General features: G+C 37.1%; 1 protein-coding gene across 1 annotated transcript; it reads right to left on the bottom strand.

The window, feature by feature from the left end:
• Window positions 1–20,167: 20,167 nt before the first annotated feature.
• On the bottom strand, window positions 20,168–26,784 carry LOC104907104 (organelle RRM domain-containing protein 2, mitochondrial). Its single transcript, XM_010695985.4, has 4 exons — window positions 26,557–26,784; window positions 21,758–21,826; window positions 21,572–21,678; window positions 20,168–20,536 (listed from the first exon to the last, which is right to left on the bottom strand). The coding sequence occupies exons 1-4, from the start codon at window positions 26,702–26,704 to the stop codon at window positions 20,429–20,431; spliced, it is 432 nt and encodes a 143-aa protein (XP_010694287.2). The 5' UTR covers window positions 26,705–26,784; the 3' UTR covers window positions 20,168–20,428.
• Window positions 26,785–27,943: the final 1,159 nt, after the last annotated feature.

Below are 27,943 nucleotides of genomic sequence, written 5' to 3' on the forward strand. Positions count from 1 at the left end.
GGGCCTCGGATCTTAGACCAAAATGGAAGATTTTTTTATGGAGAATTCTTCAAAAAGCTCTCGCCTCCAACTCCAACCTGGCCAAGCGTAACATCCCTGTGAATGAAAGATGTCATTTCTGTCATCGATTTAGAGGAGATGAAAAGCATCTGTTTAGGGATTGTGATATTTCATCTCGTATCTGGTCAGCCTCTACACTTGGAATCAGGACTCACTCAAGTCGGTTCATCCCCATTGACGATTGGATAAGGAATTTTCTTCTACTATTCTGGAGAGAGGATGGAATGAGGTCTGAGCGAATTAGGGAATTTGTTGTTACACTCTGGTCGATCTGGTTACACAGAAACAATGTGGTGTTAGGAAACTTATCTGAGGATCCCTTAATCATCATTCAAAGGAAAAACATCATTCTCAGAGAGTATGACGAAAGTAATAAAATAAAAGGAAATCACCTCAAGAACACTGCACCATCTTCCAAGTCTCATCAAAGGTCCCCGATTTCTCTGATCGAATCCAGGCATCGAGATACATGCATTATCTTAGTGGACGGAGCGTGGAAAAGACATAAGCAAAAACACCCAAGAGCAGGCATAGGGTGGACATCATATGTGAATGGAGGGAAAGTTTTTGAAGGTAACGCAGCAGTCATGGCTACTTCGTCTCTGCAAACAGAAACACTTGCGGTATATAAGGGGTTGTGGGAAGCTCACTCGAAAGGTATTCGAAGTATACAAATCCTTTCAGACTCGACATAAATTGTTCGAGCGATGAATAGTCAACAACAAGCGTTTGAGATTACTCCAATAATGCATGACATCAGAGCTATTTGCCGGGACTTTTCTTATTAGGAAATAAAGAAAGTTAGTAGAGACGAAATTACTCTAGCACATAACTTAGCTGTAGCGGCTAGAATAGGTAAGTTAGTGTAATAGTCTTTTCCTGTGTGTTCTTGTCGCCAAAAAAAAAATGATATATATTTAAATAATAAAAATAATAATGATAATAATAATAATAATAATAATAATAATAATAATAATAATAATAATAATAATAATAATAATAATAATAATAATAATAACAATAATAATAATAATAATAATATAATAATAATAAGAGTAATTAGTAAAATAAATTATACCAACATAATAATAATATTTAACAAAATGATTATAAAAGAATGGAGCTGAGCTGAACTGAACTTATTCGAGCCGAACTGAACTGAACTGAACTTATTGGAGCTGAATTGAACTGAACTGAAAATAAGCTGGGGAGAACAGGCCCTTAGTAGTTTTAATGACCTCTGAATTTCTTCATTTCAAACTTTTAAGTTTATTCTCTAACCTTCGGGGTTAGTTTAATCTTCTACGATTCTACCCCTGTCACTTGAAATCCCTAAATCACGTTGTAGAACCCTACAAATTTGCTTTTCCCTGAAAATTGAAGTTTCATTAAAGGCGAAAGTGGAGAAGGAAGACGAAAGTACAAAGAGTAATCTAAAAGGGAGACACCAATATTCCGGTAATTTTCTTGATTATAAGTTATTAAATTATTAAATTCATGCACTTGCATTGTTTTGGTGAAGTTTAGAGCTTGATTGAGTGTTAAATTTTCTCGATGGAGGAGAAGTTCAGTAATGAGAATTATTTTTGGGAGAGAGAAGTCATCAGGAATGCAAATTTAATTATGAGAGAACAACCAATGGAGGAAAGTGATACTTATGGAGAGAAATTTTTCCGTTGTTGTTAATATGAATCAATAACAGGGATAATAAATAACTAACAGTAAACTTTACGTACACTTAACGAGGGATTACTATGTAGAAAATTTTAAAAAACTCAAGGATACAATGTAGAATAAAAAATATATTAGTAGCACAGCGTAGAATTTTTAAAAATAGAGATGTATATCGTAGAAAAATCCAAAAACTTTTGTTTCATATTTTGACATATATATCACCTCCATTTCTTTTGTATTCAATATTCACTAGTGAATAATTGTTTATTGCTGCGGTGGTATTGCTGCGGTTTACTCATACGCATCAATATATCACGTAAAAAAGAAAAAAAAGGTAAATATAAAATAAAGATATTGGTTCGGTTTCTACCAAAAATCGCTGCAATATTGTATCAATAGGAAAAATTTTGAAAAAAGTTGACTTTTTGACCAAACCTTGCTGCGGTTTTTTTTCAAGAACCGCAACAATATATTAAAATATTATTAAATAATAATATTTTAATATATTGATATGGTTCTTGACAAAAACCGCAGTATTAGATTAAAAAAATATTAAAAAATGTATAAAACGCTTGCTCATCAGTTAGGATTTGTTTTGTTTCCTCTCTCACAACTCACACGCCGTTTTCACCTTCACCCCTCTCTCCTCTCTCCTCTCTCCGCCCCTCACTCCTTCGGATAGCTCTCAGATCACCACTCCCCTTCACCCTCACTCCTCTCACCTTGACCCTCACCCTTCATCTTCGACGGTGGTGGCGACGAATACCACGAGAATTCCTACGAAGACCTCAACCTGTTTTTCTTTTTTCGACTCGAGTCAAATAATTCCGACGAAGAAATCGATCTATTTTGTTGTGGAGACGGCTTTCGTCGTCTCGAGTTCGTTCTCACCACGTCTTTCGCCCCACGTCGTTCGCCGTTCTCGTCCGTCTCCACCAACGTCGTTCGCCGTCTTCGTTTGTCTCCACCAACATCGTTCGCCGTCTTCGTCTCCACCACCGTCGTTCGCCGTCTCCACCAACGTCGTCCGCACCAACGCCTTCTGCACCAAGCTGTTCGTCCGCCCCATGTTCTCGTCGTTTCAAGATCTAATCTCATTTTTTCATTTTCTTTAAATTTTTAATTTTCTTTGTGAATTCTATGTAATTCTGTATTTCTATTTTTTTTTTCTTTTTTGTTTTTTAAATATTTTCCTTATTAGATCTATTTTCTTTTTTATATATATATTTTGTAATTAGGGTTTGTAAAATATTATTTTTATTGAATATATGTTGGTTTGATTTAGTTACTTTTGTGTTGTTATTGTAGTATTACAATAGTCTCCTTGGATGAGAGAATGATAGTGGATGTGTTAGTTATCTATTTTATTCTTTCAAATTTAATTGCAAAATGCAAAAAAAAAAAAAAAATTCGCCTGTTCCAGTACCTATTGCTACGGTTTTGGGCAACAACCGCAGCAATAGACAAAGATATTGTTGCGGTTCCTAGCCAAAACCGTAGCAATACATTGTACTTTTTAAATAAAAAATAAACATATTGTTGCGGTGGTGCCCAAAAACTGCAGCAATATGTTCAGATATTGCTGCAGTTTAAAAGCGTAGCAATATATTAATTACCTATTGTTGCCCCCGCAATTGTTGTGCGGCTAAAACCGTCGCAATAGGCCACTTAATGACTGCAACAATAAGCATTTATTCTACTAGTGATTTAGAAATGCAATATTTTGTTTTTATAGTTCACTCATAACAAAAGGCAAAGTGTTGCCTTTAACAAAAAGAAATGAGCATGCACATAATTCTAAGTGATAGTCATAAGTATTTCCTTGGTTCTTTATTAAGTGTAATAGCTGGATTTTCGCAATATTAGCCGACAAAACCTATAACCATTACTATATATAGGTCTTCCCTCTTTTACTTTATCTCTTATTTCGAAATTTTTTTCCCTTTTTACCTTCTCATGTGCCTATCATATGGTCCACCATTACATTATTAACGGCATGTTCTCTTCGGCGTAAAACAACTAAACTGAATTGAATTGAACTGAATTGAATTGAATTGAACTGAATTGAATTGAACTAAACTGAAATGAATAGTGATATGTGAGAGTAAAAGTATTGTCCAAAGCTGAACTGAACTGAACTGAGTTGAACTGAAAATAAGATGGGGAGACTAGGCCCTAATTCAATTTTACTCCCTTTCTCTCTCCTACTTTAACCATTTTTTATTTGTTTATTTATCTTAACCCCTTTCTCTCTCCTACTTTACCCACCCTACACAAATGTATCCTCCTTGGTTAAATTCCTACCCCCAAACATTTGTTTGGGATTTAAGGGGGGGGAGGGGGTTGGGGGTGTTTAGCTTGTAATGGGCCTCTGGGTGGGGGGTTTTGTGCGAGGGCAGCCCAAAGGAATTCTTCTTATCAATTTTTTTAAAAAACAAAATATATACGTATATATATGCATATATATACGTGTATATATATACGTGTGTGTGTGTGTATATATATATTCACTATATCAAGTATTTATAGTTTTACTAAAGTTAATTAATTAAAAATATGAATGATTAGAGTTGTGCATTGACAAAGGTGAAAATCTAAACTGTTGTAAGCATAAAGAATGTATTAAAGTAAGAATCACGGCCCGTTTAGTTGGTTGGAGGCCCTTGCAAACTGGGATCCCCAAATCCTCCACTTGCAAGAAATCTTCATGCATGTTACCTTAAAAAAAGTATTAAATATAGGATTTTTTGGTTTTAATGATGCAACCTTTTAGCCATTTGCAACGAATATAAGCTAACCTTTTAGTTATTTTTAAATAATGAAACCTTTATATTAAAATGTCTACAACAAGTCAAACTGACTAGTAATCTGTGAAACGGGTTAAATTTTTTTTTGTAGGAGATAAAAAAGCTAATTCTCTCACTCCCTCCTCCCTTACCCTACTGCCCACATCGCCTTCTTCCCCTTCCCCCCACCCCATCCCGTCTCCTCCCCCTTCCCCCTGCCCCATCCTGTCTTCTTCCCCTTCCCTGAAACCAGCCAAACCCACCCATGCCATCCTTTAAACCAGCGAAACTCAAACACCCATCCCTGAAACCACCAAAATCCACCCACCCCATCCCTTAAACCACCAAAACCACCTACCCCACCCCTTATACCAGCGAAACTCGCCCACCCATTCCTTAAACCACCAAAACCCACTCATCCCATCCCTGAAACCACCGAAACTCGCACTCTCATCCCTTAAATCTCGAAATCCACCCTGTTCGGTACAGTGGTTTGAGTTGTGTGGGGGTGGTTCATGTGTCGTGGTAGGTGCGATGGTTCTCTTCGTGAGGGTGGTTCGTGTTTTGTGGGGTTGTGCATTTGGGTGATGATGATGTTGTGGTTTCGTGGGGGTCGTTTGTGTTTCGTGGGGTGGTTCATGGAACAAGGAGGTAGGTGAGTTTCAGTGAAAGAGAGAGAAGAAGGTGGTGAAGGTGGTTCGTAAAAAAAGGAGTTGCGGAGGAGGGTGGGAGTGAGAAGAAGAGAGTTTGGGTCTGCATTTTTTCGAGGTGGGGGAGGAAATAGGTGGTGATTTTGGGATAAGGGACGGACTAGGGGACTAGGGGCGGGGGTTTTCCGGTGGGTAAGGTCGTAGGGGTGGGTTGGGGTGGGGTGGGGTAGGGTGGGGAAGAGTTCAATGCTGGTGGAGGGAGATAAGGAAGAGAGAAAAAAATAATTTTGTTTTTTTAATTCAACAAAAATCTAAACTAACCAATGAAATTATGACAATTGTCCTAAATAACCTGTTTATTAAGTTGCATTCGGTTGTTACCCATTCAGAGAATTTTTTGTTAAAGGTTGCATTATTAAGGAATAAGTAAAAGGTTTATTTATTCGTTGCGAATGGCTAAAAGGTTACATTATTAAAATCAAAAAATCCTTAAATATAGAATATTTCCTCAAATTATACTCCCTCTATATATCTTAATTTGCTCATTTAGAATATAAATGGGGGTCTTGTTTGATTACTCTCGATTAATACTTTAATAATAATCTAATCGTTATAATTTTTTTACTAAATATGTACTTGAAGATATTTAAGGTAATATAAGTGAATTGGTAAACATGCACAATCAAAACAGGCAAAACTAAATAAATATAGAGGGAGTATCAATTTAGCAAGTTATGATAAAATCACATTTTAATCCGTATTATTAATGTTTAGATATTACTTAATACTTTGCAATTTTAAATTCTTATATGTAAGGGTGTTCATGGGTGGTTAACCGTCCCGAAACAACATTTCAGTTCAGTAACCGGAAGTTCTGGTTCGCTCCTTTTTGCGAACCGTAACCGTTTAGACCGGTTACCGCTTAAGCGGTTAATCGTTTTTCCGGCACGATTTTTCGGTTGACCATTAACCGTTATTAAACTTATACTATTATGTTTTACTTAATGTACTATATATTTTCAATTTTTTGTATGCATATATTCTAATATTACATATATTATAATATAAAATATATTATAAAGTGGATAATAAATCATTGAAAAATATAACTAACACTAATAGTTCACTTCATTTCCTAATTATAGTGTTTATATTAGTACTAGAGTTTCAAAGTAATTACATACTTACTCTAATTGTTGTAACTTACCAACAAATATTAGAATTAATGTAATTGTTCGGAAATGTTCACAACTATTAAATAGAGAAAAGAATATTTCGGTATTTCGGTTAACCGTTCACTCAAAAATCATAATCGTAACCGTACCGTTTCAACCGTCAATATTATCGGTTCGGTATCGTGCCGTTGAAACTTTTTTTATCGTCACAGTAACCACCCATTTAGACCGTTTTTCAGTATTTCGGTACAGTTTTTCGATTTTTTATGAACACCCCCTACTTATATGCATATATTATTTTCTTTGTACTCCCCGAAAAACTATGGGTTGCTAACACTTAAGAGAATTATCTTTGCTTAACTTAAAACATTTTTACACCCCTTTTTGAGATAGCCAACTTATAAAACATCATCCAAGTTAATGATTTTGGGGATGACGAAACTTAGGTAAACACTTCGGTGTAAATAATCCCCACATCCCATATATCCTTTAGACATCGAAGACACACAACACTTGTTCCGCTGGTGTCCTTTAGCTATCGAGGCTTGGGCCCATCGACAATTAGGAATGGATCCGACTAAAGGTAACACTTCTCTTTTTCAGAAATGGTTAAGTTACTGGCTGCTTTTCTTTTATCAGGAAGATGGTTATCATGGGGTTCGAATTCCTGCCTTTATCGGCACCCTATGGGCCATCTGGCGTTTACGGAATGATCAGATTTTTCGTCAGAAACGGCCAACAAGCGAGTTGATTCATATACATATTCAAAATAGCCACAACCAGCATGAAATATTCAACAACACTGTGAATGATCCATCTAGGAATCCACGGGACCCAAATATAGGTTTCCACTATGCACATCTGCGCCAACAAACTATGGGCGAGCGACCCCTCCAGGTGCAGATTAATGGCGTGTGGGATAGGTCTAAATTGTCCAGTAGCATTGCTTGGGTGACCCCTTCAATAACTAATACCAACCAAAGGTAAAACGACTGTTTTTGCTATGTGTCATCAGCACTGGCTGCAGAGTCTATGGCTTGTCTAAAAGCCAAACTTTGGCTCAGAATGCAGGTTACATGGATATTGTCCTACTAACGAACTCTTATAACCTAGTTCAACTCCTTCGTTCGGGAAATTATAAGGATATCACTGTCAGATGGACTATCGAGGAAATTAGGACGCTTGGGTGTTCTTTCTGAAAGAGAATAATCCCATGAGTATTATCATTAACCTAAAACGTTTAAATACAATACTAACTATGTCCTATAGACTAGGCTACAATCAAGGAAGCTAATCTTGCCTTTCCTATTATACAGAGACATAAATATATACAATATATTTACATACTCTAACACACCCCCTCAGTCGAAGCGGGAGGTTCACGAATGCTAAGACTGTTCCTGAAATCCTCAAAAAGGACTAAGGGAAGACCCTTAGTAAATATGTCAGCAATCTGATATCTGGAAGGGACGTGTAAGACACGCACTTGGCCACGGGCCACCTTTTCGCGAACAAAGTGTATGTCCATCTCGATGTGTTTAGTGCGCTGGTGCTGAACAGGATTCCCAGATAGATAAATCGCACTAACATTATCACAATAAACCAGAGTAGCCTTAATGATAGGACAATGAAGCTCAAGCAATAAGTTACGTAACCAACAAGATTCCGAAACCACATTAGCAACACCCCGATACTCTGCCTCAGCACTGGATCTGGAGAGAGTGGGTTGGCGTTTCGCCGACCATGACAATAAATTATCCCCAAGAAATACACAATAACCAGATGTGGATCGACGAGTATCCGGGCATCCACCCCAATCAGTATCAGTATAGGAAATAAGAGTGGATGTGGTAGATGGATAAAGATGTAAGCCATGATCTAAAGTACCCTGTAAATAGCGAATAATACGCTTAAGAGCATGCATATGGGCCTCACGGGGATCATGCATAGACAGGCAGACCTGCTGCACAGCATAAGAGATGTCTGGCCTGGTGAAAGTGAGATACTGAAGAGCGCCAGCCAAACTACGATAGTGAGAGGGGTCGGCATAAGGAGCAGTAGAGGTGGCACCCAACTTCGGTTTAGTGTCAACCGGAGTTGCTGAAGGTTTGCAGGTAGACATGCCGGCCTTGTCAATAATCTCAGAAGCATACTGGCGCTGGGAAAGAAAGAGACCACCTGCATGACGAGTAACTGCAACACCCAAAAAATAACTCAAGGCACCCAAGTCCTTCATAGCAAACTCAGAACTGAGGCGGGAGATAATAGTATGAAGTAACTCATCTGAAGAAGCAGTCAAAATAATGTCATCCACATAGAGTAACAAATAAGCAATATGACCAGCATGGCGGTAAATAAACAAGGAATGATCAGAGATGTTGTGAGTGAAACCAATAGTGGAGACATAGTCCGCAAACCGGGTGTACCAGGCACGAGGGGCCTGTTTTAGACCATACAATGACTTCTTCAAGAGGCAAACATGATCTGGATGAGTAGAGTCTCTGTAACCCATAGGTTGATGCATGTAAACAGTCTCACTGAGAGCACCATGTAAGAAAGCATTTTTAACATCCAACTGATTAATCGACCAGTGCTTAGAGAGAGCCAAGCTGAGAACTGTACGAATGGTGGCCGGCTTGACCACAGGACTAAAAGTCTCACCACAATCGACCCCAACCTGCTGAGTTTTGCCATCACCTACAAGTCGAGCCTTATGGCGCTCAAAAGAACCATCAGAATTATGTTTATGAGCAAAAATCCACATAGAACGAATCACATTAACTCTCGGGGGGCGGGGCAACTCCCATGTCTTATCTTCAATAAGAGCATCATACTCAGCATCCATAGCCAATTTCCAATTATGGTCACGCAAGGCCTCCACAGGGGTACGGGGTAAAGGTGATTTTGTGGTGGAGGTGTGGAGATTAAGAATTGTTTTGGGTTTGAAAATTCCACACTGGCTGCGTGTAATGGGGCCTGGACGAGTGGGAGGAAGAGAGGGGGGAGATGTAGAAAGAGTGGGGCTCAAGGAGACCGAAGAAGGCTGCTGGCCCAATTCGGGGGAAGGGACACGGGGCGGTGTCGAGATGGGATGGGGTGAGGACGGCCCAGCAGACCGAGAGCCAGAGGGGAGTGAAGGCGAGAGCTGCGAGGCAGACGCTGGGCCAGGAGATGTGGGCTGAGGCCCGCTGTCATTAGGACTCGAAGGAGGAGGAGTAAGAGGCTGTAGGGATGGGCCAGAAGTCAGTAAGTGATGGGTGAGATAAGGAGAGGGATCATCATCCAAAAAAGAGTAAGTAGAAGAGGTAGGAGAGTGAAGCCTAGCAAATGGAAATTGTGTCTCATCAAAAATCACATGGCGGCTTAGAATAATTTTATTAGAAGAAAGATCATAACACTTATAACCCCGATGATTTGACGGATAACCCAAAAACACACATGGTGTGGAGCGAGGTTGAAGTTTATGTATGGTGGTGGAGGGGAATAAAGGATAACATAAACACCCAAAAACCCGTAGATGAGAATAGAGGGGGTCCCTTTGATATAAAATCTGGAGGGGGGAGTTGCCACCAAGGAGTTTGCTAGGAATAATGTTAATGAGATATGTAGCCATGGACAAGGCATGATGCCAAAAAGATGGGGGAAGAGACGCATGAGCCATGAGGGTGCGGATGATATTGTTAATGGTACGGATTTTTCGTTCGGATTTACCATTTTGAGAAGATGTGTATGGATAAGAAAGACGGACATGAATACCATTAAGCTTACAGAAATCCCAAAAGGCCTATTATCAAATTCTTTCCCATTATCACATTGCAAATTTTTGATGTTGCGTTCGAAATGAGTGTTTATGAAAGCTCTAAAAGAACTGAATGTGGAATAAACATCAGATTTTTTTGCAAGAGGAAATGTCCACAAGTAATTAGAGTAATCATCCAATAATAACATATAATAACGGTGTCCCGAAGAACTCAAAACAGGGGAAGTCCATAAATCACTATGAATAATGTCAAATGGCAACACAGTAGTAGAAGAAGATGCAACAAAGGGCAATTTGATATGTTTCCCAAGAGGGCAAGAATTACAAATATGAGAAGTCCAAGAACTACTACAATGAATAAGTTTATTCTGATGCATCGAACTAAGAATAGAGTGCCCCGGATGTCCGAGGCGAGCATGCCATAAGGGAGAAGCTAAGGTTGCAAAAGCAGCTGGTTGAGCAGGAGAGGATGGAGTAGTAGGAGTGAGAGGATAAAGCTCGCCCTGACTATTGCATCTCATGAGACACAGCCCCGTCTGAAAGTCCTTCACAGAAAACCCAAAAGGATCAAATTCAACAGTAACAGAATTATCAGTGGTAAATTTTCGAACAGACACCAAGTTTTTAATCAAATTGGGAGCATGGAGGACATTTTTTAAGGTTAAAGGTGGGTTGGAGGAAGGCAACGTAGCATGACCATAACCACAAACAGGTATAGAATTACCATTACCAACTAGGATGCCAGTACTTTTGCTCAAAGGAAAATAAGAAGAGAGGTTACCTTGCCCAGAAGTCATATGAGAAGTTGCTCCAGTGTCCATGTACCAGTTGGAGTCCGGAGGAGTGAGGCTAAGCGTGTACATAGCTACCTCAATATCAGTAGGGGTCGAAGAAGGTCCCTGTGAAGTATAGGATGGATTACTACTTGCTGCATATGCTTGGGGCCTGCTGCCCAACACTCCAGGGCCCTGCTGCATTGGTTGGGTCTGGGTATTGGGCCTAGCCCAATATGGTCCGGCTGGATAGGGACATGGGGGGGAGCCCAAGGCCACTGCCAAGGCCAAGGCCCCCCGTTAGTTCTCGGCTGCCACTGTCCCCATGCGCGTGGCTGGCTGGTGGCCTGCTGATGACCACCACCGCGCCGGCCACCACCACCGCGACCCCGATTTCCGGTCCGGCCACCACCACCGTATTTTTTCCCGGCCGGTCGGTTTTGAGAATTTTGAGACTTTTTCCCCCCAGAATACGTAGAAATCGAATCGGAAGGAGAGCCCGCCACGTCAAAAGACGAAGCAGCCACCATGGCGGAGTGGTCATTGGCGGCCTGCTTTGAGAGGCCTGATTCCTCGAGCGTGAGCATCGACCTTGCCTGATAAAACGAGGGCAGTGGTGTTGTTTGCCGGATAAATGTGCCGACTGTACTATACGCCGGCGTGAGGCCCGAGACAAGTTGAAGGACCAGGCGGTCATTTGAGACGGTGGTTCCAACCTGCTTAAGTTGGTCAGATAATTCTTTGAGTTTCTGGCAATAAGAGGAGGCTGAAGGAAAATCAGCCATAGATAAATGAGTAAACTCTTGTTCAAGAACAACGGCTCTAGAGGTCTTGTTGTCCTGAAATATATCCCGCAAGCGGCACCACGCAGCCAGGGCAGTCAAATCCGGTTCAATGATTGTGTAGAGAAGGTCGGTGGAGATGGTAGAGTAAATCCATTGGAGGACCGTGGCATCTAGAGTGGCCCATAAATCCTTCTCCGCGTCCGTAGACGGTGGCGTGGCATTTTCAGGCGGTATAATATGGTTTAACACTCTTTGAGAGCGTGCATGAACTTTGAAAAGTTCAGCCCAAGTTCCATATTGAACGTGTTCCAAATCAAGGGTGATGGGAATGTTATTTTTGATATTGGACACGGTTAGGGCAGGGTGGAAGGAGGAGCCCTTGGTGTTGGCCATGGAGGAGCCGAGAAAGAGGAACACTGGGACAGACGAAGAAGATGGCGGAAGGTGGAAGAGATCTAGGGTTAGTCTGATACCATGAAAGAGAATAATCCCATGAGTATTATCATTAACCTAAAACGTTTAAATACAATACTAACTATGTCCTATAGACTAGGCTACAATCAAGGAAGCTAATCTTGCCTTTCCTATTATATAGAGACATAAATATATACAATATATTTACATACTCTAACACTTTCACAGCATGTCAGGTTATCAGGGTCTCTAGTCCACAGATAAGGCACGCTCAACAGCTAGCTCAATGGTGTCGGGAACACCAGATGGGTTTTGGCTAGGGGCCCGGGTTTAGTTAAATTTATTTTTCGTTTTTCGTCTTCAAGTTCTGTTATGCTTTTCGAAGTCTTGTTGTGTTAATCATACATTAGAGATTTCACAATAAGGGCATATTTTCCTATTCTCCTCAACTTATTTTTTGTTGAACTTAATTCTTTATTTTTTTACTTAACAGAACTTCTTTTGAACTAAAAACTATCTGTTTATTATTTTTGTGAATTTATGTTATATTTTGTTGAAACTAACTTACATTTGCTAAGTTTAATTTATTCTTGCTGAAATTTAATTATTATTTTTCTTGGTGAAAATATGTACCATAACATTTTAATTATAAGTTTTACAATCCGCAAGATATGTGTTCATACAATGGGAGTGTTTAACCATTAGAATTTTGGAGCAAAAAGAGAGTTTTGAAGCAAAAAGAGAGTTTTGGACCACTTTTAGAGTTTTGACTAGTCAAAAACTCTAAAAGAGTTGTTTTGTAAAATAGAGTCTTAAAGAGTGTTTTGAAATGAAAACTCTCAAAATGAAAAAGCTCCTAATAGGAGCTTTTTCTTTAGAAGATTATTAGGTACAAATATGTCCAATGACTCTTTTGCCTTTAGTAATACTACTACATATTATATTAAAATGTCTATAAGTGTCATTTTACTCAAATAAATGGCAATAAACTTTTAACAATCAGTTAATTGTTACCAAACACATTTATAAAAAAATTTGTCAATGAACAAAAAGTTAAAACTCTAACAGCAAATTCTAAACTTTAACCGCTATACTCTAAATATTATTTGCTAAACAGGGCCAATAACTAGAGGTGGGGCTAAAATTTAATTTGAATACTTCCATACCCTAAACCTTGTTATTCAATTATGGTGATCCCACCTAAAGGAGTTGCTTTGCCCTAATATAAGGGAACGAAATCGAGAAATGGCCCTCGCACCGTCACACTCTGACACGCATCCGAGAAAGTTTTGCTTTTCTTTTATTGATTTATGCATTTAAGCTCCAATACAGAAAGTTACTCTCATAAAAATGACGATGAACGTGAAATGCTATATGTGAATACTTCTTTTAACTTCATTCAAGATTTATTGTGGACAACAAGAATACCAGTTTCATGAGGGTGGAGAAATCGAGAGTTGAAGACAAGAAAAGTTCCGTGATAAACACGGTATTGCATGGTGATATATTATACCATAACTACTAAAACACAAGTATGTATCAAGGTTTCATGTGTCATCTTTTATTCCTAATGTATTATTGTTATTCTTTTGATAGCGACTTAAGTGCAATTCCAGAGAAAGAATCTAATTTTTCTAGTATTGTTGCTACAAATGATGGAGTATTTGGGTTTATAAAAATGTTTGCTTTTATACACATCATACATTGTACACATGAGATAAAGTAATAATGGGGTAAAGATTTGTATCTTGTAATTAAAAGGTTGTGGGATCAATCTCTATTATAAGAAAAACAAATCACATTTATATTTTATACTTTTTCTTGTGATATTTGGGGGCGGAACCAAAAAAATTAAGAAATACGATTTTTAATTTTTTTCCTATTTTTGAAAAATATAGCAAAATTTACCTTAGCTTTTCCAAAAAAAAAGTTGGGGCTGTCAAGACCTCCGCCCGCACCGATATTCCGCCACTAGTGATATTTTTCAATAAATTATTATTATTTCTGTCTTAAATTGTCAATCTTCAGAGAGTTTTCGAGCAAATTAAACTCACTCTAATGCTTAAGTCAATAAATGATCTCAAGAAGTGTATATGGGCAATGGGTTCCTTTGTGAGTATTAAGGCTTGTAACGTTAATAAAGTATCTATATCAAGGGAGGATATCTAAAAGTGGGCTTAAGTTACCTCCTTTGGTCTTGTCTTTGATGGTGGGCCCAAGAAATCCACCAAAGTGGGCCCATTAGAGTGAACTTTAACGACTAAGGGGGTGAACATAGCATGATCCATTGTTAGGCTCCTGTCCATATTCTAACCCCAATAAATTATTAAGCTGCAAAAACACAGATCTCTCATAATTGAGTATTTTCTGTTCTTCTAATAACCTTGAAAGTTTTATCCTCAAATCCTTTGATTTTTGGCGTTTGTTCCATCTAGGCTTTACATAGTTCCAACATCAATTGTTCCAATAATTCACCCCCTCTTAATAGATTAGCTAACTGTTAATCAACTTGCTTGATGTGCACAAGTCACGTATTCATTTATATGATTTATAAGCATGCCAATTTGGCTCAAACTACTACTACAACTACTAACGTATTTGTCACATACGTACATATTTATTCTTCTAGGTTGCCATAGTGCAATGAAAACCCAAGACAGCGATGGAACAAAAGGAGCAACGTGGTTTTACGTGGTATACAAACACCTAAGCCCTATTGTCTGTCCTAATATGGTCTCTCATTTTCTGATAATTTAGTGTGTACATATATAGTTGCCTTCCCGACAAGGCAGCAACTGAAAAATTAATAGTACCTACGCAAGGAACTAAATATGTTTTGATATTTGGCGATCTAAATTGGATTCATGCATGTTCCAAAAAGACATTCTGTAGTCTGTGTACTTGGGATTAGACAAGAGCTAGTCTTCTATTCCATGTAGATGTGTCAATCTGGGTTATCGGATGGGTCTAGGTTGGTCCGAGCTGGGTCGGATGTATTTGGGTCAGATCGTACCGGATCAAGCCTTTTCTCAGTTTGGGTTGTGTCGGAGTCACTTAGGTTGGATTCAACTCGGCCAACATATACTCGGCCGCGAGTTGGATATGAGTCGGACCATTTCGGCTCAGCTCAAATCGTTTTTGGGTAGACATAATTCGGGTTTTTAATGGATTTGTGGGGATCAAGTTGGATTCAAACGAACTTGGGGTGTTCGAATGGACTTAGGTCAGCTGAAGTCCAATTCGGATGAAGTTGGAACTGTTCTAAATCCCATTGTCTCCTGTAAATCAATATGAAAAAAAAAAAATGTTACACTAAGTTCTTACTTTTAATTAAGTTTTAACACCACTGTCCACTTTCTTGGCCCACACAAGGTCATTTTTTAAACTTTGTACCAAAACAAGTATTCAAGCATGGTAAAATGAGAGGAGTAATTAGCTAGGTAGATTGCTATCTTTGTCGAGACGAACATATATATATCTAGTGTTTTATAAGGGTAACTATTGTGGTTATCAATAGATATTGTTATCGGAAGGATATCTCCTTAAAGGGTAACTAGAAATCTTGATTACTTGCCTGCTAATTCCTATCTTTGGATGGATTTTCCTGTAATTAGTGTTGGAAATTTTCTAGCCCAATTGTTGCGCCATGTAAATATACAATCCTCTCACTAACTCCGAAACAATAGAGAGTTTTCGGAATGGATGGAAATAGTGCATGTTATTCAATAAAATAACATGACTTTTTCGATTATGTAGCATACATTAGATAACACTCCAAATCTTCCGAAGTTGTATGCTTTATCAGTTTATCTGTATATGACTACTGTAGAGCTAACAAATTCATGGACAGCTCTGCGTCCTTATTTCGGCCATGCTTTTGTCCAAACCTAGTATAGATTATGGTTGAAGGTTGATCATGTCTAAACTGTAAAATGAGCTCTCAAAATGGATGATTTGTGCATGTTTTCTAAACTAAATGCAATTTTCATTTCATCGTGATTTGTGAGTGCGCTTTGTGTGAGAGATATTGACAAAGTCATTGCATCGTATTGGCTCTTTCTTTGAGTTTCTTGTTTTTTTGTTTCCTTATTTGTTTTTTTGTGCAACATTCATCGAATGATCGAATGACAAAGGTTATATCCAATATGATTATAAACATTTTTTGTTCATAATAGTTTAAGATGTTTTTTAGAAAATAATATATTAGTCTAATAATTCGTATTTTCGTACTTAATTGTATATTTTTTATTCAATAGAATACTTCTTTTTGGTTATGAACAAAAATTATTTATAATTGTAAGTTGGCTAACCCTTTACACTGAATAAGAATACTCTCGAAAATATAATTATGTAATGAGATGAGTGCGCTTTGTTGTGAGAGATATTGACAAAGTCATTGCATCGTATTGGCTCTTTCTTTGATTTTCTTGTTTTTTGTTCCTTGTTTGTTTTTTTGTGCAACATACATCGAATGATCGAATGGCAAAGGTTATATCTAATATGATTATAAACTTTTTTTTCATTCATAATAGTTTAAGATTTTTTTAGAAAATAATATAAGTCTAATATTTCGTATCTTAGTACTTAATTGTAAATTTTTAATTCAATAGAATACTTCTTTTTGATTATGAACAAATATTATTTATAATTGTAAGTTGGATAACCATTTACACTAAGAATACTCTCGAAAATATAAATATATAATGAGATGTAACTCATAATTAGAAAGCTACCTCCCTTATAAAAAAAAGACCCAATTAGAAGGCTAATTAGACTAAAAATAGCAGAAGATTGTTATGAGATTTCATTTTCTAGATACACAAAAGAAGCATCCTAATGTCACTTTCAACTTCCAAACACATATACACAATTTACCAAACAACCTAATGTATTCATCTATACATATCATGCATAAATAGACAAATGGTCGAGGTAGGGTTCAACAACACATGCTTTGTTCCATCAACATTTATTACCAACAAAAGAAATCATCATAAAATGAACTCCCTAGAGAATGCCTGAGGTGGAAGGTTGTCTCAGCAACTAACTGTTGGAGGTCAATTTATAATTTGATAGTGGATATTTTGATATTTCTGCAAATTGAACCTAAAATTGGTACCATAAGTGGTTATTTTTCCCACTTTTCTATACCAATAAATTCATGTTTGTACCAACTCAATAAATTAAACATTACAAATATTTATATGTATTCGAATTTAGCACTTCTTACATCATTCCAAAAATTTAGAAATTGGTACCTTTATGGTAAAAAAGTAAGTATAATAAGTTATTGATTAGCCGTTTTTTCTCCCAACAAAGAAAACCTTCTCCAAGTGAATCCTTCAGCGGAGCAACCTGAAGGGCTCGCCGACCGACTGAGGCGGGCACGGTGCCCGTCGAGCCCCTCCCCTTTCCCCTCCTGTGCTTATGGTTTTTTAGTTTTAGTTGTCTTCTTCGTTGAAGTTCTCCGGTTCGTCGCCACGTGTGAAGGCTCTGTCGCCGGCAAGTTCGGGCCTTCTACCTCCTTCCTTCCCAGTCGCGTCTATTGGGCTTCCCTTCCCCCTCCCCTATTACTTCATCGAGCTTCCCTTCACCTCCCTTGTTTTTGTTCGTCGGGCTTCCCTTGGTTTCTCTAGTTAGTTGGGCTTTTCATCCCCATCCCCTGTTTTTCGTTAGTTGGGCTTCCCCTTCCCTTCCCCTGTTTGAGTTCTTCATTCGAGCCCTATCCCCATCCCCTGTTCGAGTTCTTCAGACGAGTCCTATCCCCATGCGATCCCTTGTTCGAGTTCTTTAGTTGAGTCTTATACCCATCCCATGTTCAAATTCTTCAGTCGAGTCCTCTTCCCCCTTTCGTTGGTTGTTTTTGTTGTTAATACATCCCCTTCCCTTCCCCTCAGTCGTTGGGGTTCCCTTTCCTCTTCCCCCTGGTTCTTCGACTCCCCTCCCTAGCTATGTGAGATATAAGTTTGCTGGTTTTTTTCTCAGTATGTGTGATTAGTCGTCTAATAGTTGATGTAAGTTGTTTCTTTCGAGTTGCTAAGGATATAGTCCATTATTGGTTGTAACAATTTAAAAAATGTTTGCCAGTTGGATAAAGGATGGTGGTGTAATGCTGTAGTAGTCGACTATGCAGGTTTTTTAAAATCTTTGATGAAGGAACGAGCGAATCAAGAGGATGATAAGTGTGAGTGTGGTCGAGGCGATCAACGATATTCATGGTTGGACCTTGTATTTTGTGGTTTTAAAAGCCGAAGGTGTGATCAAGAGCTCAACATGTTTAACTCTCTTTTTATTTTGGCATTGACCTTCATGGTCCGTGCCTTGAAATTTTCAAATCTGCAGGTGGCACCCGATTTGCATCTGGTGCATTTCAGCACGCCCCATTTCTCCTACCTTACGGAGAAATATGAAATACTCTCTCTCTCTCTCTCTCTCTCTCTCTCTCTCTCTCTCTCTCTCTCTCTCGAGAGAGAGAGAGAGAGAGAGAGAGAGTCATGAGTCACCAAGGAACGTGACTCTTGAACAGACCATGAGCCAAGAATCCCAAGCAATAGAAGTTATTGGGATTGCTCATGCGACGAGATGCGACGCTCGCCATTGGTTGTTCGTTCTACGGAACCCTGAACAACTTTCATCAGCCATTAGAGTTTTGACTCCACCAGCACAATTATTGACCAGCGACGCCCTCCTTAACGTGCGACTTTCTATCGATTTTATTTGCTTTTGTTTTATATGATATGTAAGAGCTAATAAAGCTCCTTTAGGTTTTACTTTGTTTATGTTCGATGTATTAGCATTAAACTGTAGTTCTTTGTTTAATTCATGCAAGTTTTCTCGATTTCGAAAAAAAATAAGCATCACAAGAGTATTATTTTGGTACTACAAGGAGTACCAATTAAATCATTTTTTTAGCTTTAATTTGAATAATATAGCTATTTTAGACTCACCGGGTAATCTCTATCACATAAGGGAATAGGATCCATCCTAAATTACAAATATACAGTCAAATAGAAAACAATTAAACTCATCTTTAATAATTTTTTAAAAAACAAAAAATATGTTCAAATTACATGGCAGTTTTTCAACTTAATTGGCATGTTTTCTTTACAGGACTTTTCTCAACCATTTTTTATTACATGTTATTTCAGGATATTAGATGTAATATATTATTCAACTTTTTATTTATTTTGACATACATATAAAACTAGTAGTCTAGTAGGTTGGAAGTTGCAACGTTATCCATTAGGAATATTTAGGTGGTTCGAAATGTGAATAGGACTATAGATCTATAGGAAGACCCTTAATTCTGATGAAAGATACATTTTTTTTTTTTGAAGGAAAAAAGGTATATTTCTTGACTATTGTCCACAGCACACTGCACACACCATCTATCGTCTTTCCTATAGGAGAGGAAAAATATTCTTCCAAAGATGTTGGTATGATAATAATTGCCTTGTAAATAAAGTTTACGTGATGAATTTTTTGTACATTAATTCCAATTTAATGTATCGTATAGACGTATATCATATTACCATACATGAATACATCCAAGTGTGGAGTGTGGACATGATAAGCCGTGGAAGAAAAGTCAAATTTCATTATCATGATAATTATGACTTTATGAGTATAGCCTCAATGCTCTCTAAAAGATTTTGGCTATATGCTGTTATTATCTTATTATCATACTGATACTAATGGATGTTATTTTCTCATATTTTAAAAGGTAAGTTTGATAATATCTCATGTATTAAGTAGTATGCAAAGTGTATCATCAAACTTGAAAATACTTGTAATCAAAATCACATTTGGAATTAACATGGGAATGCAATTTAAACTTGGGATTTATAATGACAACTTTTTTTATTGATGGCATTTGTTGACAGATTTAAATAACCTAACGACACGACGACATTTCATCAATTTGGTTTATAAAATTAATAAATGACAACAATTTTTAATGAAAGAGGAACTTGGGGATATTTTGCTAGTATTTACTTTTTAGTAAACACTTATCTATCTTAGATGTTTTTGCAAGAAAATTTACCGTCAATTAAGCACATAATAGTGAATCACTGCATTGAGCAATACCGTTTTATCAAAGGGGTCAAAACTTAACCATCATTTTGGCGTCCATCCTTCTTTACTATTATATGTTTCACAATCACTTTTAGATTACATCGACTTCAACAAAGTGCGGAGTCCATATTCAAGGGACAGTGATCCACACTGCGGATAGCTAGATTTCTTACTTGAACAAAGTACAAACAAATACAGATCCCTTAATGGGAACAATAAATAGATCAATAACTGGACTGGAACATAAACGCCATCGACATGACAAATTAATTATATTATTGGTAACCATTTGAGCCAAACACAGGGTTTCCAAACTGCTGTTGTGTGGGAGTTGCAGGTCGTGGTCTTGCATACTCGGCGAAAATTACCCAACCATCCAAGAACTGCAGCGAGAATCAAAGAATGCGTTAATCAAAACTAAGCTGAAACATATCGCACAGCAGCTTCTTCTCACAGTAATTCAAAATTTTCTCCAGTAAAACAATCATGGTATAACAATTGAGATACAGCGCACACCTACTCATAACCATTTCTCCACAAGCTACTACAAGTAGAGATACCATAACCATAGAGAAGCAAAACTGGAACAAGACATAATCATAGTTCATAAACACCTCCACAAGCCGAGAAGCAAATTAATCACCAAATGGAGAAGCGGAATAAGAGAAGGAAACCTAAACATTCTGAACATAATAATGTCTGAGAAGCAGAAAGGTTTCAGTTTTCACCAAGAAGCATGTTCTGGTTGACTTATATAACTCAAAATGACGTGGGGATTTTCACCAAGATAATAATGGTTCAGGGTTGACTTGTAAATTTTGGTGATTTCAGTATCCAACAGCAAAAACGAAGCTGCAACACAATCTTACTGTTACTAGTAGAAATGTCAGCAAAGCTGAATTGTCTTCTCACTTCCAGGGCACTTTTGCGTGTATACTATTTGGGGGAGGGGGATACTATATACCAATCAGATTGGCATCATAAGAATGCAAACCAGCTGACACCAACAAATTTTCACTTCTTAGCAACTGAAGCTTGAACCTCAGGAGGATTTGGCGAAAGTAATACTTTGTCCTGATTTTATTTTTTTACTTTCATCAAGTCGATTGATTGCAGTTTTAGGAGTCCATGTGAATAGTAAAGAGATAGAGAGAGATAAAAAGGGGAACTCATGTAATATGAGAGATAGCAAAAACCCATCGCAACTTCCATATAACGGAAGTGATGAATGTATGAAGAAATGAGGAAGTATCCAGTCAATGAAATCCTATAACTTCTTGTTCAAGCAACTTCTCACTAATGGTACCTCATGAGTCATGACTTGTGTTCTTGTTGGCACATTTACCAGATGTAGCAAGTTTGAAGTAGTAGTCCACACATAAACATATCAAAAATAAAGGAAAAGAAAATGTTCACACCTGACCATCCATGCCCTTTATTCCTGCAGTAGCGTCTTCTATTGTAGCATACTTAACAAAACCAAATCCTTTTGAATACCCTGAGACACGATCAGTCACCACTCTGGCTGCAACAATATAATCCCTTTAGCAAATACTCACAACCCCAAGAAATTACCCATGATATACAATTTTCCATAAACGTACCATGAACCACTTCACCGAACTTTGAAAAGGCTTCCTGTAATCCTTCTGTAGTAGTACGTTTGCTAAGACCTACAGAAAAAGCAATAACGTCATCAAATCAATCACTGATCTAAAAGTGACGACTCCTACACAAAGCCCAGCACCAGAGTAGTATTCTCTAATGACAACATCACAGTCAGTCAGTGCAAGTACAAAGTCGACAACTTTTTGTTTAACTAGCAGCTATGAGTTGACAGCAGATGTATAATTAATGCACATTGTTCGGAATTTCAGTAATGAGAGTTTGAGAGAGAAAAATTCAAAAGCAGTTCATAAACAGGACAAAAATTCATATGATGGCCAAAGAGCATAGTGAAATAAGAGTATAAGAACTGAGCAAAGACCTTTTCAGAAAACTACAACTGCATTCCCCCATTCCTGAAAAATAATGTGCGCACATACATAAATACAACAAAAGAAAAATCAATAGCACGATCTCATACATAACTCATTCTATCACTTTCATACATGATATATACTTCCTATGTTTCTTAATAGACGCTTCATATTGTTTGCCACACTTCCCGTTTTCCCGATAAACGACTTTGACCATCAATGTCTTCAATTACACTTCCTCTGTTTCTCAATACTTGCAACTTTGCAGAAATGTATATAGAAAAATAAAGTCAAGTGCGATCCTATTGGATTAATCTTGATGCATACTTTGAACATATCAACCTTTTATGGTTTTTACTTATACACAAATAAAGATATTAGAAAACAAAGTAGTGCACTGGCTAGCGTGTAAGCCTAAATGGTTGAAGTATTAACAAACGCACAAAGTATATCATTAAAAATTATAAAGAAGAATTTTTCAAAAATATACATTAAATTTAACCCGACAACAATTAAAATGATGACATTTTTTTTGTTTTAGTTGGACCGTTTCTTTTTGGGCAATATTCATCAACCAACTTTGTTAAGTTATGTGATATCATTATAATAAGAAAAAAAAAAGTCAAGAAGAATCTTTCTAGATTTGTCTCAATGCAAGTATTCCAAAAATCATTTTTTAATTTTTTTTTACTTACATGCAAGTAGAGATATTGACGTTCAAAGAAGCATCTCAGCACACGTGAAAAACAAAATGGTGCAATTAAAAGAAATAGAATAAGTAGTAATTAAATATGGTCCGGATAAGTAGTAATTAAATACAGTCCAAATTGATATCCAAATTTGCAAAAAGTCAATATGATACATCTTTATTAAGAAACAAAGAAAGTCGCATTCTTAATTCAATATATATTGCTCTAATAGTATCCAAATGTGCATCATATCACTAGTATTATAACTAACCTCTACAACTCAAAAGTTTTCACCCTACTAAGACTTAAGACTTCCCTATTAATAATATATGGAGAAATAATCAGCATATGGGCAACAATACATAAATAAGTGACAAGAAGGTAGATCTACTAACTCCAAGCAGGCCCCTTTTATCATTATAAATCAGAAGAGATAATGGAAATTGCGACACAGGATCAATCCAGCCAAAGCATCCCAACCATTCCTCGAAAACCCACACGTAATTCTAATCACATTCAAAAGGCACACTGCTCAAATAAAATTATTCCTTTAAAGACAACTTTCCTTTAGCTTCTTGATCTTGTTTTAGAATTTGGGGTGTAAGATAATTTCTTGGTAGGTGATATTTTGGAAATAATTATAAAACATAAGGTAGTTATCCTCTGTTATAAAAGTGGGGTGTAATATGTAGGATGTAACCAGATGAAAAAGAAGCCAATAAGGAAAAACTACGATGAAGGAGACTGTTATGACTAATGAGAAGGAAGATCGTAGGCGGGTTATGGTGACAGCAAAATTTGAGCCATTACCTTTGTCACAATGTCCCAACCAAAAGCCCCAACATCTTAGCAATAACTTCCGAAGATTCCACCTTCAATAAGCTCATCTATGATTTTTCTCTAACTTTATTCTTTGGCAATTCTCTTCCTAAATCTTATTGTATCCACCCCAAATCCCTATCATATCGACAATGATATGCGGTTAACCTATCGTCTTCCCATAACATAGTTTGTACTACTTTCTCCCCAATTAGTTGGGACATTTGCTATTTCACGATCCTACGATATTATCTACGTAATTGTGAGACAACCAGCTCTTCTTTCCCCAGCCAGATATATCAATGTTTCAGTCGTCATTTAGTTTCCACAACAGAAAATCAAAAGAAAATGGCTTTCAGAAGAAAGATGGGTGGTCAGCGACTGGCTTATATCTCAAGATGAACAGCTGAAGGCATCTGCCAAACTGCAATGATAGTGGAAAATATAAAAGGCAGAAAAGCCTCCTGATGCAACCCAACTCCTAGGCTACCAATCTATTAACCAGAAGTTATAAGCAAAAAGCAAACGTGTTCACCCTCACTCTCTGTAACTGCCCATCAAAGTTTTGCTTCAAAAAAAGCAACAATTAATTATCTGCCACCTCATATTCCAACATTAATCCATAGCCTCATGCCTTACCTTTGACTATTGTCCACAGCCTCATTAGTTATTAAATTTGCATCATCATAAGAAAATGTTTTTTGCTAATTAACAGGACACTACTCAAAACAAGAGCACTTTCAATTCCTCGTCATTGAATCTTGACAGATCAATCTCTCTTATGGACTCGAGTAAGGAAACGGATTCATGCTCTTTCAATTCCTCAACATTGAATCTTGGACAGATCAATCTCTCTTATGGACTCGAGTAAGGAAACGGATTCATGCTCTTTCAAAATCCGTTCTTAGAGACTACCCAAGTGACAATCACCAAATCATGCTTACAAGCATTTTAGCCCTCCTAAGTCCCATACAAAGTAATAATAACATCATTATGGCCCACAAAATCTCTAGAACACGACATTTGACCAAACCTTCCAACATAAGACCAACAACAATATCTTGTACAAAGATATTCTCACTACAACTTTATGCTCTTATCTTGTTACGAGCTGCATCTTAACTGACGGGAAAAACGTCTACTCAAGGCCAACACGCTACTAATGAAGATGCACAACATAGAGGCTTAGTTGACAAGAAAGCTACACAATTTCAATACTAGGTTTAATCGAGCACCACCCACCAGATCATGCTCATACTCATCAATTTCCCAACATATAGATTCAAATCTTCAATCACATTGCAAAGACCTAAAGAGATTCAGAGAACTCATGAGGCAAGCATCCGAAAGACTTTAGACATCTCACTAACAAAAGTTCTTATAGCTTTTCTGAGATTTTTAAGGAAAGTCTTGTAGAGAAATAGATATTTAAAAGAATCATTAAGAGATAAACAAGGGGAATGTAATTTCTATCAAGTATAAGGTTAGGTATCAAATCCATGCCTAATAGTTTAATACCAACTGTGTGCTTCATAGTAACTAAGAACCAGAACCCCAACTATTACACTCACCTCCCCCTTTTTATATTCTCCTCTTCTGGAGAATTCAATTCCTTTCTTTAGATCGTCTTCTCCACTCTTATCCCCCCTCCTCCACCTTCCATTTCTTCCTTCCTTTCACCACATTCTCACCTTAATCATCTTCCACTGTCATCAACTACCACCTCTCTTCCAAACTTATATGAACCATTCCTAGCCATCATCATTTGCTGACCTCTAATTTCTCCATTATGCAACTCTACTTTACCCTATACCTCTTCATGTTTTCTCAAAATTTGGTGCAAAAAAAAACCTACGGTAGTTGAATTATTCCACCATGATTCCAAATCCAAGATTGAATTCGTCAAATCTGATGCGTTTACAATGGTGGTGCAATAGGAGTGGTGGGCTTTAAGCTAATGATCATAGTATGGGGTTGTTGCAATGGTTTCACTTTGTGTGCGTTATCTTTTTATGGATTCCAGAGCTAGGGATTTCCTCTGTTTATGAACCCCATACCTCTAGATATCAGAGATTACGATAGTTCGGCTATTAGCAATTTAGCACAGAGGCAGCAACAACCAGTACGCTGAACTTCACTTGCAGCCCAATTAACAATCAAACACACGTCTGAAGTTAACTACTATCCCGTATGATGCTACTCTTGGGAACATTAAGACATCGACTTTAAAGCAACTACGCATCTCGTAGTTGATCGGTACTGCCATCAACAGTACCAACAGTCCAACATGGACAAAGACTGCTGAACATGGATAGAACAAGAGTCCAACTCGCGAATCAATCACTCATTTTGTTTGGAAGATCATTGGTTCTTCACTCTCTTGCTATTATTTACCCGCGCAGCAGCCAATGTGCATATTACATATTAAAGAAACTCCAAATTACAATTCACCCATTAATAAACTCTCTTAATTAATTTTATGTTCGTTTGTTCACCAAAAAAAAAAAATCTGATAACCTGAATTCACGAAACATCAACAATAAAGAAAATCTAAGCTCTTGTCAAAAAAAAAAAAGAAAATCTAAGCTTCTTTTACACCCTAAAAAAAGCCATTTTAGATAGAGCGGCAAAAAAAATGACAATAAAACAGATTATAAATATCAGATATTCTGTCAAGCTTCCACTCAATAACTAAAAACTGTCGCACCAAATATATATTTCATTCTTATACAAAAATATGAGGTTTATGATAGTGCATGAATAATTGAATATTATGTCAAAAACACATTATTTATTGGTTTCAGTACATTTCTTCCGGAAAAAAAAAAAAAAAGCAGATTAGTGAAATGATATCCAAATAATTAGGTTAGAAATAAAAAAGACAGCATAATAAAAATAATAATTAGAGAGAAATACCGGAAACGAATAGATTAGGGTTGGGTTCTGCGGGAGGAGGAGCAGAGGATTGGGAGGGCGGCGGTGTGAAATTAAAAGCTGAAGTTGCGAAAAGACGATTAAACCCCCGAGGAGCCACCGCCGCCATTACTGCTGCTCTCATCGCCATTGCCGACTTTCGAGGGTTTAAGGGTTTTTTCTCTCTTCACTTATGGGAGAGAGAAAGGAAATGAGTTTCTTAAAAGTCTTAAACCCTTGGGTGTTGACCTGTTGGGTTTATACTCTTTTAACTCGACTCACTCAAAAAAAAATATCACAAGGTATCTTCTCTCAGTCATTGAAGGTATTTTAATATATTATCATAAGACTCATGTGATATACTCCATCTGTTTTTTTATCATTCTCATTTTTCTGTTCGCGTCTTTCAAGGCATTTCTTTGAACTTAAATATTTTTCATTATATATTAGCAAAAATTATGATGATTGAATATTAATAATGTACTACCTCCGTTCTTTTTTAGTTGCAACATTTGACAAATTGCACTATTCATGTTCTCTTATTTGACCACATTTATTGATTTATATGTTAAACAAAATATAGTCATGTGGGGTCTTGTTTGATTCGTTTCGAGGTAAGCTTTCATAATATCAAATTTTTATAATTTTTACTTACATACAATTAGAGATAAAACGATTTGAAATTGTACATTGGCAAGCGTGAAAGTCAAAACGTTGCAACTAAATAAAAACAGAGGTAGTATTAATTAAGACGAATCAAACAAGACCCCACATGACTATATTTTTTCTTATATATTGAAAACGATTGAGAAGATTCTCTCTGAGTATGAATAGTGCTAAGTAACTAAGTAAGAAAGATAAAAAAAAAAAAAGGAGTATTACCTAAGTTCCATTTAATAGGGTGTAAAAGAATTTTCTCGAAAACTTTTTTCTTTTATTTTCAGCTTTACATTGTTTGGTTGGCAAAAGAGTGTAAAACCATTTTTCCTTGGGGTTAAATAACTCTCACAATGATAGAAAATCATTTTCTCTTCAAAATGAAGGGAAAATTATTTTTCTTATCTCTCTTGTGCATTCCTCTCACTACCTTCTTACTCTCCCTTTCATTTTCCTTTCATTTCTTCATTTTTCTTACATGGAACCAAACAACGGAAAACTAATATTGGAATTGTCTTTTACATTGTAAATTGTTTTCCATGAAAATCGTTTTACACTGAAAATATTTTACGCCCTACCGGAGCCGTAGTGAATTTCTAAGAGTGCGAAGGTACCTGTTAATTTTCAAAAAACTCGGGGATACTTAGGTCACCTGACAAGAGTGAAGTAAATAATATATGGAGGGAGGGGTGCATTCATCATATACCCGGGTACACCATGTGCATGGTACACC

The sequence above is a fragment of the Beta vulgaris genome, chromosome 4 (assembly GCF_026745355.1).
Source record: "Beta vulgaris subsp. vulgaris cultivar EL10 chromosome 4, EL10.2, whole genome shotgun sequence".
Taxonomy (NCBI): Eukaryota; Viridiplantae; Streptophyta; class Magnoliopsida; order Caryophyllales; family Amaranthaceae; genus Beta; species Beta vulgaris.

Excerpts from the sequence above, each read along its gene's own strand:
- LOC104907104 (XM_010695985.4), bottom strand. The coding sequence starts at position 26,704 with ATGGCGATGAGAGCAGCAGTAATGGCGGCGGTGGCTCCTCGGGGGTTT. Across the intron at positions 21,827-26,556 it reads CCCTAATCTATTCGTTTCCG|GTCTTAGCAAACGTACTACT; the intron begins GTATTTCTCTCT and ends CTTTTTCTGTAG. Across the intron at positions 20,537-21,571 it reads TAAAGGGCATGGATGGTCAG|TTCTTGGATGGTTGGGTAAT; the intron begins GTGTGAACATTT and ends TTCTCGCTGCAG.